At 36.1% G+C, this 15,577-nt stretch overlaps 2 protein-coding genes across 2 annotated transcripts; one reads left to right on the top strand and one right to left on the bottom strand.

The window, feature by feature from the left end:
* Window positions 1-343: 343 nt before the first annotated feature.
* LOC107099852 (Golgi pH regulator) lies at window positions 344-6,292 on the bottom strand. Its single transcript, XM_015398127.1, has 14 exons — window positions 6,056-6,292; window positions 5,887-5,946; window positions 5,557-5,660; window positions 5,362-5,468; window positions 5,160-5,261; window positions 4,162-4,282; window positions 3,997-4,077; window positions 3,776-3,885; window positions 3,584-3,672; window positions 2,170-2,262; window positions 1,944-2,039; window positions 1,435-1,524; window positions 1,122-1,187; window positions 344-1,026 (listed from the first exon to the last, which is right to left on the bottom strand). Exons 1-14 carry the CDS (start codon window positions 6,095-6,097, stop codon window positions 820-822), a joined length of 1,368 nt encoding a protein of 455 aa, XP_015253613.1. The 5' UTR covers window positions 6,098-6,292; the 3' UTR covers window positions 344-819.
* Window positions 6,293-7,028: 736 nt separating this feature from the next.
* Window positions 7,029-10,963, top strand: LOC107099857 (neural cell adhesion molecule 1-like). Its single transcript, XM_015398133.1, has 4 exons — window positions 7,029-7,208; window positions 9,148-9,226; window positions 9,308-9,631; window positions 10,611-10,963. The coding sequence occupies exons 2-4, from the start codon at window positions 9,154-9,156 to the stop codon at window positions 10,961-10,963; spliced, it is 750 nt and encodes a 249-aa protein (XP_015253619.1). The 5' UTR covers window positions 7,029-7,208; window positions 9,148-9,153.
* The last annotated feature ends 4,614 nt before the right edge of the window (window positions 10,964-15,577 follow it).

Raw genomic sequence — 15,577 nt, 5'->3', positions numbered from 1 at the left:
AGCTACTGCTTGAAGTCCATATTTTAACAAATCTGGAGCTGGGACGAAAAAGGGAAGGACAGGAAACGCCATCTTTCCACTATGCACAGTAAGATAGACCATGATGGAGGACACCTAATAGTAAAATATCCCCTTATTTCAAGGCTTTTTACAGATTCTTACCAAAGGTGCCATTAAATGTGGATGATTCTGTATTTTCTTTAGATCAAAGCATGTGTATTGATGAATTGCCTCTTTTACATACCTGAGATTGTCAATGTTCAAGCAATTTAAAAATCATCTATCTATGCAATAAATACAGTTGCCTTTCATGTTTTTTCTTTTATTATTTCCTTCACGCATTTCTTTGCCTTTATTTAATGTTTTAAAAAAAGTTCACATTTCTCACATAAAGTAAAAAACTCAAGCTGACACCTTCCCTCCGAGTTAAGGCTGACTTTATGAGTCTGTCTCTCTCCAAAACAAAATCATAAATCAGAACATTCAAAAAAAAAGGAAGTCACAGTGGGAAAACCTTTCCCCCCTTTTTCACTCCACAGTTAAAGAAGAAATGTGTTTTGCTCAACCAGTGTGGGACGAAATAAAAATATTTAACAAATGAACCAAAAGAATACAAAACAAAGAGAATGTTTTGTATAATTTCAACAATCTTCTGTAAATACACTGTGCTACAGAGTCCAGTTGCAAAGCTTCTTCAGTTCTTGCTCCAACAGCCCTGAAACACTTTTTCTTCCTGGTTCAGGAGTAAATGCCTTTAAAACGATGGCTATACATCTTAGAACTGCAGAAAAAGCTAAGCCCATTAATCACTATTGGTGTTTAGAGGGCCATGTGTTTTTCTGGTGCCTGCTTGTGGGCAAGATAAAGGAAGAGGATGCTGGACAGCGCACTGACCAGGAAGATGACATCAAACCAGCGGTGGTAGAAGTTGAACTGGAGTTCTCCCAGAACCTCTGTTACAATAGAGCGATACTCCAGTGGCATACTCATCCGCATCAGCAGCACGGATGAAACAAAATACATCCCCTAGTAGATTGGGAGACAAAAAAACAACAAAAAAAATCCTTATATCAAACTGAACTCTGCAGAAGTCACCAAACTAAAAAGAAACACGTACTCACCATGATCTGCGCAAGGACCAGTACTATGACATTGGAAGACTTGCTGCTCGATATTGCATAGAAGAACTAAATAAATGGAGGACAAAACATTCAAGTTGTGGAAAGAGAGAAAAAACAATTTTAGGAAGCAATTTGTGCAAATATGTCAACTAAAATAGCTTTTAGCAAGATGCAGTTAAGCTGGTCTAATTGCATAATTGGTGCTGCAACAAGATCAAACCTGGATGTGAAAAATAAACTGACGGCTGATTTATGGTGTTAATCAGAACTGCAGTATTTTACATTTGTTTTTCCACAGATGGTCAGATCTTACCTTTGTTAGTGTGATGAGCAAACCTCTTATGGAAGTGACAATTATTATTCCAACCAAGATGAAGGAAATATGCTGAGACCAGAATTTCACCTGGAAAAGAGAGAAAACCACTGAGCAAAAGCCAAAACTTGAAAAAAATTCAAAAGCATGAAACTAGAGATCTTAAATTACACCCCTCTAGTGTGAACCTTTAATGTGAGCACAATGAACTAAAGCAGGATGAGGTCAACTGCAGAGAGAACAAGGAGAGGCGATAATGGGCAGTAAGTTATCTAAATAAGAGGTCACTCTGTGTCATCTTGGGTGGATACCTGTGGCTTTTTAGAGGCATAAAACAATTACCTGAGAGGTAAATCATTAATTTAATCTTTATATTTCATTTCAGGGTTGGCATTAAGATTGAAGGGGTGGTGGCTGCAGAGATTGTGAAAAAAGATTTATGTAATCATAAAAAAGTGAAAGAAAACCATTCATAAACATTTATTTGTACATGTGATGAAGTTTCTTACGTCAAACTGGATCCCCAAGTAGTTTACTGTTATTTCGATACCCCTCGTCACTGGATCCGTCTTTCCAACTCGATCAAACACTATGTTTATCGTGGCCTATAGTTGACAGAAAAATAAAATCAACTGCATCACATCTTTAAGAGAAGAGACATAAGAAGTCTTGATTTTAACCAACAGTTTAGTGGCTGTTGATGTGAGATAGAAAATATGAATGCAGTATTCTTACCATGAAGATTTTCCAAACACAATAGATGGAAAAGAAGTAACCGAGAAAGTTGAAGTATTTCCCCTGGAATGTCTTTGAGTACTCGATTCGTTCCTGAAGATCAAGAAGAATTGTATGGAAATAAAAAACATCAATTAACTTTCCACTTATCCACAAGGTAAATATACATGACTGCATTAATAAGCTGAGAGTGCTGTAGGTTAAATGTTTAGTCTAGGTGAGAAAATCTGCAGATTTGCATTGATATAAATATTTTGCTGTCATGTTCAAAAACCAATGTTTACCAACATTATATACTTATATAATATACAGTATACTCCCATTCAAAGGACAACACACAGAGAAATGCTTCTATCCTGTGCTGCTTAACTATTGTAGTCATATATTTTTTGCATGACAAACTTGAGCTGAGCGCAGCTCTCTGTTGGTCATAAAGCTGTGTTAAATTCAGGAATGAAGGCCTTGTAAACTAAGATGCTTTGGAAAAACTTTAGGTTGTTTTTCTGCTTGAAGGTGAGAGCTTTATGGCTGCTCTATGCGTGTCTGTGTGTGTGTGTGTCTCTGTTTACAACCAAAGTTATGACTGTCCACATGTGTGAACAGAGAGTTTACACAAAGTTTTTTAAATGGTCACAATTAGCCTCAATGTGAAAAGTTCTCATCAATAAAACCAACTCTTTGCCCTTTTGAGAAGAGAAGCAGCTTTAGGTGGAATTCAGCTAAACTGAAATTTCTTCTGTGTACAACTAAAGCCAATAATATTTATATCACAAGTAAATTAAGATTTTAATATAATTGAATTAATAACATCTTTCTTTGCAGCTTTAATAATGGATAATAATAGAATAGTTATTACTTAAAAATGTAAGAATGATAATAATAAAAAAGAAGAGTGGGTTAGCTTGAGACAACTTGTGTCTGTGGATGAAAGCTACAAGGACAAAAGGACCTGGCCAACTATCCAAAGAAACTTGGAGCTCATTTCAAAAATGTATTTGGGCTTCTCTGTCTGCGAGGTTTTTAGTAAATTAATCGTTTTCATCTTTACATGTTTAATCTGAAATTAGAGCTAGTTATCAAGGGTGGACATGCACCCTACTGAATACCTTTATGTGATAAAGTCTTAATTTGGAAATGTATTCAAAGTGACTGATGAAGGAAACAGGTGAGTAACCAGTAACTATCTATAACCTGAGGCCTGCAAACCCAAACAAGGGAAAAGATGAACGGCACAGCAGGACAACAGAGATAACTTATGTCGGATTATCTCCACGTTTAACGATCCCAGCCACACATATCAAGTTGACACTAATTCTTCACTAAATGTTTTCAACCTAAGGTTTGTTCTGTCATATTTGCTTCCACTGTCATGCAGGGATCACCCCTGTGTGCGGCAGACACACAGATCTGTTACCTTGGTAGCTTGCAGATCCACAGTCTCCAGGAAGAGTTGTCGACTCAGCTCCTCCAAAGCATCAACTTCCTGTTGAATCAAGGACAGATCTGTAGCGAGGAAGTCAGGGATCACACCGACTACTATCTTTTTCTGGACCAGTTACTTAGCATCTAAAAAGTCGGAATCTTTGCATCCAGACATGAAGGATACTTTCACTGCCTGTTTGTGTAGAGGTGACGCTCTTAATCATGCCCCAGAAACCAGTCTGCTTGTTTTGGTCCTCTCCTCGTTGATACATCTGCCTCCTTGTCATGGCGATTCTTCACAGACAAGACAAAAGTACAACATTTTGCAGAAATGAAAAGGTTCTTGAAGATTAAGAGGGGGAAAAAAAAGAAAACATTGAAAAAGGTCAAATAAAATCATCCAACCTTTTCTTTTTGCTGACAATCATATCCATGGTTTGGAGCAGCCGCCTCTCCAGGGCAAGAATGTCACTATCTGTTACATTTCTGTGAAAACCACAGAAACTAGCTATGAAGACACAGTGCCACCTTCTGCACAAATAGTAAAGAAATATACCTGAGGGGGCTCACCTGAGAAAATAGGACATATATGTATATGGACAGTTGACAGCACCAAACCCTGAGAGCAAAGCCATTAGAGTGACTCCGATCACACCAACACGACTGATCAGCTGCTCAATGGACAAAATTCCTAAAAAAATAAAAAAATAAAAAATCATTAAAACACATTAAATAACAAACAGCTGTGAGACATGACTGTACAGCACTTTACAGATGCTCGGTTTCACACTTTGTCACATTGCCATACCAAGCGGTGTTGCATTTTATTTGGGTATCATGTGATAGACCGAAACAAGCAGCACATAGCTGTGAAAGGGAAGTAAAACTGTTTTTCTTTTTTACTATTCTGAAAAAAAAATCTCCAAGGCTTTTATAGAATAGATGTATTCATACTGACAAAATTGAATTGTGTCAATTTTTTGTTCCCATCTTCCCCTTTCGAGAGCCAACAATTATTGTGGTGACTTCAAAGATAATCTTTTGAGATAATCTTGCTGTGTGCATTTTGGAAAGAGTGATCTTGTGAACTTGAAAAGATGTTGGTACCACGCTGATTTTCTTATTCTGATGTTTATTTCTCTGTTAAAATCAGACCACAAAGTATCTCCATTTGTTCTTCCTCGACAGCCATGTTCATTTACTCTTAACTCACATTTGATCTTCAGAGGTTCTCTGAGATTTCTCCTCTGACACCTGAATTTTCCCGATTGAAATGTTTGTGTGGTGTGCTTCCTGGTTACTGTACTTAATCTAGTCATAATACACAGAACAATAGTCAACAACAGATATTAGAACAACTGACCCATGTACTTTAGTCAATGGATTACATAAACATAAGTGGATGGAAGTCGAGGTTTTTCATCAGCTTGGTTATATCAGAGATTTTAGATGGAGGCTAATATATTCCATTCTTTTTTTGTCCTTTTACTGATATCATGCTAATTTGTAATATCAATATCAGATGGGGATATTCCTACAAAACAATGGTAAAAGCATTACACACTCACCGTGTTTTGGACTCAAGATAGGAAATGGGTCTCCCAACTTCCAGAAGAAATACATGAAGGTGAACCACACCATACAGGCAAAAAGAAGTCTTTGCCTATGCACTGATTAGAGAAGAAATGAGTTCAGCATCAGATCATCAACGTATCACTTCCAAATATTTGGTGCAAAGAGGGATTTTTTTCTATAATAATTTGAACTTACATAGTCTTATGTTGCTGACAACAAAGTAACCAATATAGAAAGGCACCACAAAGATTAGAACCAGCAGAATCACATACAGATTCAGCTTCCAGTGAAAATATCTGGAGCTAGAACAAAATAGGATAATTAACAACCTTTTTTTCCACTTTCAAAAAATTGAATAAGTTATCATCCTCAAAATAAACTCCCACTTACGTGCTGCTTAAGGCCCCGAGAATCTCAAAAATGATGAGCTCAAACATTGTGCAAGAAAATGCGAAGGTCACGGAGAAAACCACCTGGACAACATACTGTCGCACCTGAAAAAGAAAAACAAAGACAGACAATAAAACCTTTACATGTTCTTTTAAATAATCCTGAGCAAACTGCGATCTTGCAAGAATCAAAAAACATGAATTGTCTTTAGGAAATATTGGAGGCACTTGTGCAACAACTTGACAACCTATAGCCTATAGCTATCTGCCATTGTTCACTCACTGACATAGACAACTAATATTGCAAGAAATATAGGCAATAAAGCCATACCTCATAATCTTTAAACAGCTGTCGCATGAAGAATAACCATCCAAACCCAAAAAACAGCACCTGGAGTGAAATATGAAGAAATTATTTAGTAGAAAAGCAATAACCAATTTAAATCCAGTGGTCTATAACATACAAAAAAAGATGGAGTAAACTTTCTTAAACTGATTACCTGAGATGTGAACATGATGACTGAGTCCACTAGAAACGACATGACGAAGAAGTCTGTAAAATAACACAAAAATACTTAAAATAAACACACTGCTGGTGTGCCACAGATTACACGAAAGCTTTAGTTCATTTTAGCCCAAAAACAAGATACAGCAGTTCTTATATGAAGTAAACTGCGTATTTTGTGTGAAACATTTTGGCAGCGCTCGCTTAGCTGTCAAGACACCACAGCAGACCGCCTCCAACACACTTCCGTCGCAGAAATATTACGTATGTTACACCGCAAAATAATAATATTAAAAAAAAAAGATAAATGACAATAATGTAATGCCATTTTGGATAAAACTGAAAATTAAATGGAGGATAGTAACCATTTGTAATTTATTTGAAAATATAACATTCCTTGAAAAAAAAAAATATAAATAGATAATAATATATATATTATAAAAAAAAAAAAAACAACCAGTAAGGGTCCAGAGACGTATTAAAGACAGTGCGTCAATCTCGCCGCCATATTGTGAGTGATTTTGGTTTCGCTTATTTTCATTTATTCGGTTTTGTGATGCTGAAGAAAACTAAAATACATATACTGTACACATAGGGTTGATTTTACAACTGAGTAATTTATTAGAAAACACATTTATATAATCACTCTTATTTTCAATCTAAGAGTCATTTGTGTGCACTGTGTTTCAAATAGTTTTCCTTTTTTTTTGCAGATATTTTTGCCTTCGATATCTCTATATATTTCTTAGCAAGACAAACTTTTTAAACATATCTATCAAAATCAGATAACCCTAAAATTCCATACGAAAAAAAAAGCTTTATATTAATATTATTTTCTTCCGTCATCGTTTTCTAAGTGTTGACACTGACAGCAAAGTATCATGACCCTAGGGGGCGCCATGGAACAGAAAAATAAAGATTAGTTTCACAGACAGCGCTTCATTTGTGTTCTAACAGAAATGCAGTGTTTGCCACCGGTTGGTTTTCAGTCTGAGGAGAGCGCGGAAGAAAAAGGCAACAGGTTAGAAGGAGCAGAAAGTTGCCTGTTGTATGTCGATACGCCCAAAAGACTGCTGGATTATAAGGATGCAGAAGATGTTGCAGAGGTAGACCATCGTTATTGCTTTACACTTAATTGGAGGCAGAAGGTGAGTTTCTCTGTAAGCAAATCTGATACAACTTTTACTTTAGAAAACTATTTATAGACTCTGATATGATCCCTTTGATGAACAAAGGACTGAGACTTCATACTTTGAAATGTTGCATTAGTCAATATATAACATGTTTGCAAATTTTCAAATATTTCAAAATTGGGTTACAATTTTATAGAGTTGGGAAAATGTGTTGAACTTAAACTGTATGTCTTTCTTCGATATTATATTTGCCAATAAACAATGGTGCAAACGGTTTTAACCTATTTCCTCTACCATAAAAGGTAGATGCCTTTCTCTTGTACTTCTACTCAGTCCAAAAAAGTAAAAAAAAAAGTTAAATAACAAACCACTGGATTTTGTTTTCCAAGTTTGAAGGCGTTTTGCTTCCCATCCATACTGAGAATCTTCACCAGCATACTTCTACATAGGTTTATAACACTCATTTAGGAGTAATTACTTGAACCCCACTTTTCCTGATCAAAGTGATAGTATTTATTGAAATCAAACCTACATTGAGAAGTGCTTCATTATAGTGCAGTCGTAGGTATAATTTCCTTGCCTTGATTCTCTCCAGATACTCCAATGGTCCTAAATTAATCTTCCCCAGGTCTATTGATGGCTGTCTTTGTACAGTTTAACACCAGCTGTCCTATATCTTTTTGCCTCTTTTCCACTAACTGCAATGTAAAGGCGTAGGGCACCCACAATCCAGACAAATCGATCAGACATGGAAAATAGATGAATGAAAGAATAGTAATGTCACATAAACAGTTTATAATCATAATCTAGGGTAGGGTTGAGTGTTTTCTATCACTGCTTTGTTGAAACTCCCAGTTGTATGTAATCTTCAATCACTTTTACTCAAAATGTAGCTGTCAAATGAAAGGTTAAATTGTTTAGGAAAGAGTTGCCCCAAGTCCAGTCTTCAGCGTTAAGCTCTTAAGCTTTTACATGCATCCTTTCCCTAACACTCTTAAATAATGCTTCTTCACCCAGGCTCTGCAGAGCTGAATGTCACACACAATTCATCTCACAATACAAACACTAAACAAAAACTCAAGCCCACCATGAATGAGAAATGAATGGAGAATCATTAATGTCCATAGAACAGTACATCATTTATAATCATGTACTATAAGGAAGATAACCAAGGAAGAACTGCCGGCTTCAAAATAGAAACCCGGAGGCTTGATCTTTAACTATTTGCATCTAAAAGACAAAAGTCGTCAGGAAGAAGAGTTTTAGTCAGATAAGACAAAGAAAGAGATGTTTGGCCAATGTGAAAAGAAGGTGTTCTCTAATGCTAAGAATGAATGAATTAGAATTTAATTTTATTGTCATTACACAGTCACAAGAACAGAGCAACGAAATGAACTCTCTGCATTTAAGCCATCCCTTTGGGGAGCAGTGGGCTGCCACTGTGCGGTGCCCAGGGAGCAGTGTGGGGTTAGGGGTCTTGCTCAGGGACTCAGATTCACAGTCCATGGGAGTGTGTGGGACTTGAACTCAGAACCTCCGACACCCAAGAGCAATGCTCTACTATGCCATCACTCAAGGTTTTAAAAGTCTTGACTGTCAAACAAGGTGTTAGTAGTGACTTGTGGTGGACTGTATAGTTAACAGTATTTCTTGTGCATTGTATAAGTGGATGGAATATTAAATAATATCTACGTCCAAAATATTGAGCTTTAACTTAAATCAAATTCACAGCTAGATGAATTATATCTGGACACATTGGGGCATTGCGGTACAACCCTGGTCCCTAAAAAACTCACAGAAATATGAGTCCAGGGTTTAATTACATTTCATCAACAGTATTTAGACAAAATTAAGACAAAATCTATTTAATCCATGAAGAGTATCTTATAAGTAATGATCACAACTGTGACAATGTTTATGAAATATAAGACTAACTTTTCTTTCTTTACCCCAGTGAAAGATGATGATCCCTGTCACATGTAGAACAGGTCTTCAGGTGTTTTTTCTCCTACTATTGGTGGGACAAACAAATGGTAAGAAGCAGCATACAAAACCGAAAAAAATATAAAAGAACTACATCAGCTCATTGTTTTGTGACAAAAATATTGGTTTAGGCAGAGTGACGGCACCAGCACGTTTAAAAGCACCATTGGACAAGCCTTTCACACTCACCTGCACTGTTTCGAAGGAACGCAGTGATTCCTTGAGGAAAGTCCTCTGGCTAGACACGCAGAACCAAACCCTGCTGACATACGAGCCAGGAGACAAAGAGAGTATATTGGCACAACAGCATGTGGAGCTCGCCTCCTCCTCATCAAAGGATACCTCATCTATCACCATTCGCAGAGTGGGTTTCCGCGATGAAGGCTGCTACACCTGCATCTTTGAGCTAAATCTTTCAGGCTCTAAGCAGGGGCAGACATGCCTCACTGTTGATGGTAAGTGAAATATTCATAATTATTTTGATCCTAACAAAGTTGCACTGTCCGAAAAGAAGAAAAGTATTCCTGCTGCTGCTTTCTTTATGCCATTGATGTACGACACATTATTATTTGTCTTCTGTGATTTAGTGGACAAAATATTCACAAAAGCAGAGTAGATCTTATAAATATATGTTTTTTTTAGCAGGGTGGGGTGATTAGATGTACTCTATTGATGGATTATAGACCAATTGGAAGCAAGTAGAAATTAATCAGAAAAATCCAAGAATTGAACCCTGTGGAACTCCATTATTAATTACGAAGTGAGTTACAGCTTGATGACATTAAGACACCTATGTGTTTTGTATTTTAGGTTATAAAATGTACCTCATTCAGAAAGAAGAGTCGTGAACTTTATTTTGTAAAGTTTTCACTTAAAGTAATAGGAAGAAACAGACCCTAGAGATAAGCTTATGAGCAACAAGTTATCCTCTGTTTGGCACAGACGAGTTCCACATCTGTTTTTAAGGTTTAAGGTGATAAATGGGTTAGGAAAGTTTTTCTAGAGGATAGTAGCCAATATAAATCAGGGATAACTTGGCCTTAACAAATATGTCACAAGGGTATCATAAATTATAGTGGCCTGTCCTCAATCTCTATTGTTGCAATTGACAGTGTTTCATGGTTGCTGGATAATTTCCCTTTCGCAGGCAAGACTCCATACTGAAAATATGCATATATTTATGTTCATAACCACTGCTGACCTCTGACCAGAAACTGATGAGTGTGCTAAGACTCACCCAGTCACATTAATAAAAAGCTGTGCAGCAGTGCAAGAAGGGGGGCTTATGCTCCTAAGCAAAAACAGCTGGAGCAGATTCCATTGACTGGATTCTGTTTGGATACCTAATATTCTCAATATTAACTTTTCTTTTTCTTGTGTGTCACAGTGTTTATTATTTGTTACACTAAATTAACCTTTTCTTTTTATTCCCAGCTGAAGTTACATCTGATAAAAACACAACAGCAGTGAGCGGAAAGAAGGTTTCCCTGTCATGCGCCTTCGGGTTGCCTGAAAAGGTACAACAGATACTGTGGAAGCATACTTCTGCTCATGGCGAATCAAATGAGGTGGCCTCTTTTGCAAAGCAGAGCGATCCTATGATCGAGCCACGTTATCAGGGGAGGGCCTGGCTATCGGCCTCCCTCTCACACAGTGAGCTTACAATCCAGCCTGTTGCCATTAAGGATGAGGGTTGCTACACCTGCGTCTATGAGACACATTCTGATGGAATAAAGAGCTCTGTGATCTGCCTCTCCACCTATGGTAAATATCTTCTTTTAAGTTAATCTTTTTACATCTATATAATACTAACAAAACTTTACCAATAAAAAAATTAGGCGTTTCTTTATTTGATCCAAGATCATTTATTTTCTTCTCTTTATTCAAGTTGAGGTCTTAAAAAATATTTTTATTTTAAGTAAATGTTCTTCTTGCTGTAAATAAAAAAAAAGTATATATTTTTTTATGACCCTTTAAAATACATTTGTTAACAAAAGAAAAAAGAAAACTAAGTTCTGTGCAAAAATACCCAATTCCTTCATTGGTGAGCTGGTGATGTCTTCTCCTGAAAGTTTGTTGGTGCAGTGCAGTGTAGTTGTATCAAAGTTATGTTATTTCTTATTGTAGTTTTTAGCATTTTCTTTAAATTAAAAGGGTTTCTCCTTTCACATGAAGCACATGCACTTGAATTCCTAACCCTTTATTAAAGCTTTTTCGTCCTTCTATGTGTTTATAGTATAGATGCGTTTCAGTCAGTCAACAGAAAGTTCCTTCATTGTATTGTTTGAAAAGGGATATATAGAGATTTAATACACAGATTACTTAAAAAAAGTTTTCTAAACATATTCTTATGATCAGAGAAAAACAGAAATTAAGAGAGACTTTGAGCGTTTACACTCCAGAGCAGAAGGTGGCGGTACTGCGACCAAAGTCAACCACCAGTAGTAAACAAGAAGAAGAAGAAGCGAAGCAGCGTAGCCGGGTGTAGCAGAAAAAAATCAGTTGTTGTGGAGAATTGTGTCGGACTGGCGAGTGGGAAAGAACAGGAGTTGGAAGACGCGCCAGCAGCACTTTATAGGTCTGCTGTATGGGACCACTTTGCATTTAGAGTGACCTACAGTACGATGACGGCGGAAAGAAAGTTGTGGATAAAAGTGCAACAGTGTGCAAGCATTGTGCAAAATATTTTGTTTATCCTAATAGCAACATGACTAACATGTCATGCTAACCCCGAAATCCCACATACTCCGTCAGCGCTGCGCCCCGCTGCGCTCCAGACCGCATGCATAAAGCAAAGTATACAGCCTCTGCTGCGGCTCCTGTCCGCTCCGCTCCGAGTTCCTTGTAGATCGTAGAGGGCATGCGCGAGATGATTAAATTCAAAGCATCAAAACATGTGGAAATGATCCAAGGTTTCCGCGAATCATTAAAAATAATTGCAATCCATTAATTTTTTGGGGGATTTTTTCATTAATTTCATAAATTTTTATGGGATCAACATATACCGAACCGAAACTGTGACCACGAAACCGTGAATCGAACCGAACCGTGGATTTTGTGAATCGTTCCACCCCTAACCAGGACATTATAATCTAAAATATCAGACACTTGAATGTCCCTCTATGTGTAATAAAGCTACAATTAAGACTTCTAAAGATCATAGCGGTAATCGCAGCATTAGGCTTGAAGTAATCTATCACTTTAACAATATGCCTTTTCTCTCACTTTAAGTTATTTTAACCCACAGTCCCAAATTTAATCTGATGGATAATCTTAGGAGGTAAATAAGGCTGATAATAAAAAGACCTATACTCAAAGCTCTACAATAAAGATATATTGTTAAAATACTTCCAGAAATATTTAACAATTACAGTCAGCAGATATTAAAAGAGTTTAATTGGGTGTAATTAGTTTTTAACAAATCTCTTTTTGTAAATGCAATTTTTCTTTATTTACATTGATATACTGCTATACTTTGAGGAATTCCCATTTCATGTCTCCTTAGGAGCAAACTTCTTTGTTCATTAAAAGAAAAACAATTCAAATCTGTTTTTTGATTTACAAATGTTTCTGTCAGAAAGAATGCAACTTTAATTCTAGTAGTTTTTTGATTAATTGCCTAATTACAGTTACATTTGAATTGACATGTCTAGTTTCTTAAAGTGTAGATCATAGTTCTAAAAATTCCTTTAAGGAGAAAACATTTCAAAACAATAGGAAAAGTGACAAACAGTAAACTAGACTGTATGAAGTGTTACAGTTTCTAATAACAAAGCTTGCCTGTTGCGTTATAGAGTTAGTGGGAGCATCTTCAGTCTCAGTCATAATTACCTTTCACACAGAAACTGAAAGGCTCATTTTAAGACTTTACAATCAGACCTTCCACTCAGATTTGCTCCAGAAGGGAAGTTCCCCATGACAGCACTTCATACCAATCTCACACACTTATGAAATTTTAGCTTTACTAAATATTAAATAGCACAAAGGTGGAAAAGCCTTTTCAAACTTTTTGCATTTAGACTTAAGAAAGCTGAGAGAAATGAATCAAAGCACAATGTGTAACTCGACTTACTTTTACACTGAGATTTATATTTAGCCTTTTGTTTTTTTATAAGGTACTGCATAGAGGAATTTTATTTAGGTTTAGGTAGCAGTGTTTAAAATTATCTTTTAGGCCCCTGCAAGAAGTTCTGGTTTATAAATTTAGCCAGATTAAGTAACACGTACTGTAGGTAGGATTACTCATTTTATAGCTTGAGATTAATCCACTCATTCCTTATTTGTTCACTTATTATTAATATTTAAATGAAAAATAACAAATTTTGAAGTTAAGAAGTTTGTAGTGAAACAGATCAGAGTAGAAAGATACTGTTGGGATTTGTACATGAATATTAATCTTTTTTTCCTCCTCAGTTCTGAATTATTTTATGATGCAGCAGCAGGGTCAGAGTTTGGCCAGCCCGCTTCCACACAAACACTAAACAATAATGCCCATGTGCAGAATGGAGCGTTTGAAAGAATGATGGAGGAAGGGAGTGACGTCCAGATGCATGACTGTGTCAGTGTTTGCAGCGCACAGAGATTTCTTCTGTGCTTTGTCTGCCCCTCCTTTGTTTTCATGTGCGTTTCAACTCGTTAGTTTTAGGGAACAGATGTACTTTTGTTTGAAATTAAACTATATTAAACTTCTGCTAAGGCATAAGGAACATTTTTAGCTTTTGGTTATTGCTGCATATTATTGTCTATATTCTGTTTGGATTCACTACACTTCAAAAAGTGAACTAGAAGTAGGTAAAATTTAGACATAATTTGCATTCAAATAAGTGTATTTTCACTTGATGTGAATAAGTAAGTAAATATATATGAGATATATTTTAGGTCAATGCAAAATGTACAGTGTACATCTTGGATTGCATAATGACCCCTGCTTTTTTTCAGACTTTCAAACACTCTGAACAATAATGACAGATACAAGCACAAGTCCATTAATCATCCTTCAGTGACAGCAGGAAGCAGAGACCTAATCACTTTGAAATTACAACCAGACCAAGAAAAAACTATATGAACAGAGGGATTCATAATGGATTTTTGGACATACAGTGCAAATATGTTTATGATCTGCCTGGGAAAGAAAGTTCACAACTTTGAATTGTAATATTAGACAGTAGAGTCAGTAAAATATGTTGTTCTTAATCTGTCAATCAAAATATTCAATTGTGCATTAGCTTTCTTAACAATCCCCCAACACTTGTTTATCATCAGGTTTTTATTTTGTTTGTCTATCACATGTCAGTAAAACTTATCTTAGAAAAGAGCATTATTTTCACCTTCAGAACTGCTCTTTAAATGAATATATTTTTTGTTTTAGCTTCATTCTGTTTTATGTTTGTTTTTTCATATAATTTAATATCTTAAGCTGTACAGATCCATCCTGGGTTTTATCTCCAGTTTAGGCTGGATGTGGAAGAAGAATATTATGTAACTTCCCAGTTTAACTCTGCTTAACCATGTGTAGTCCTTTATGTTTACCATATCTACTTTTAGAAGCATATCAGAAAGGTCAAACTGGTTTGTAGATTATGATAATGACCCCAGTGTGCTGAAAATAATCTCCAATCCACCAGATTATTTTCAGTGTGAGGGAAAAGTAAAACTGCAATGTGGATTTGCAGACAATTCTTTGCTATTATAAAATGCTACATTGCAAAAACGTTCTGAAAATGAGTAAAGATTTCTTAAAATAAGCGTATTTACCTTTAATTTGAGAAAATAAAATAATCTTCCAATGGAATTAACATTATTAGCAAAATCAACTTAGTCAACTTAGTTAGAACTATATGTTTTGCAGTGTATCATGCAGGTAAGCATTTAAAACCTTAAGGGAAGCTTTTAACACATTGCTGCATGTTTGCCACAAAGAGGTAATCTATTTTTTAGTCTTAAAATTGTGTGATCAACAAATTGTATCTATCTGGAAGAAAGGGAATGTTTTTGAGCTTAAAAAGTTTACTTTTTAAGTTAAGCTGTGCCAAATAATACAGCATTAAAAAAAAAGTAATAATTCCTAAAACTTACCTCAAGTTTAGGATGTGGGAGCTATTTACCCTCCTTACTATACAGTAACACTTGTCCGTGCTTCTTAAAGATCTGTCATAAAGGTCGTCATTACAAACCAAAAAGACGGGAAAAAGTCACTGTCCCACCCTAAACCCTAAGTGTCTAAATATTTTCCAAATATCACAGGTGGGCATGAAGCAAAGCCAGAAAGCCTGATCCACCTCCAATGCCCTGAATATGCCCACCCTGATTATTTTAAATCATTTTCGAAAGTAGTCTGATAGGAAATGGGATTTAAAGAGGGGGAAGTCGGGGTAAAGGTGATTCAGGTGAGACTCAAACCC

Source organism: Cyprinodon variegatus, unplaced genomic scaffold, assembly GCF_000732505.1.
Source record: "Cyprinodon variegatus isolate N-32 unplaced genomic scaffold, C_variegatus-1.0 Scaffold913, whole genome shotgun sequence".
Classification (NCBI taxonomy): Eukaryota; Metazoa; Chordata; class Actinopteri; order Cyprinodontiformes; family Cyprinodontidae; genus Cyprinodon; species Cyprinodon variegatus.
Note: the sequence above shows the minus strand (reverse complement) of the source record. Positions and strands in the feature narration are given on the sequence as shown.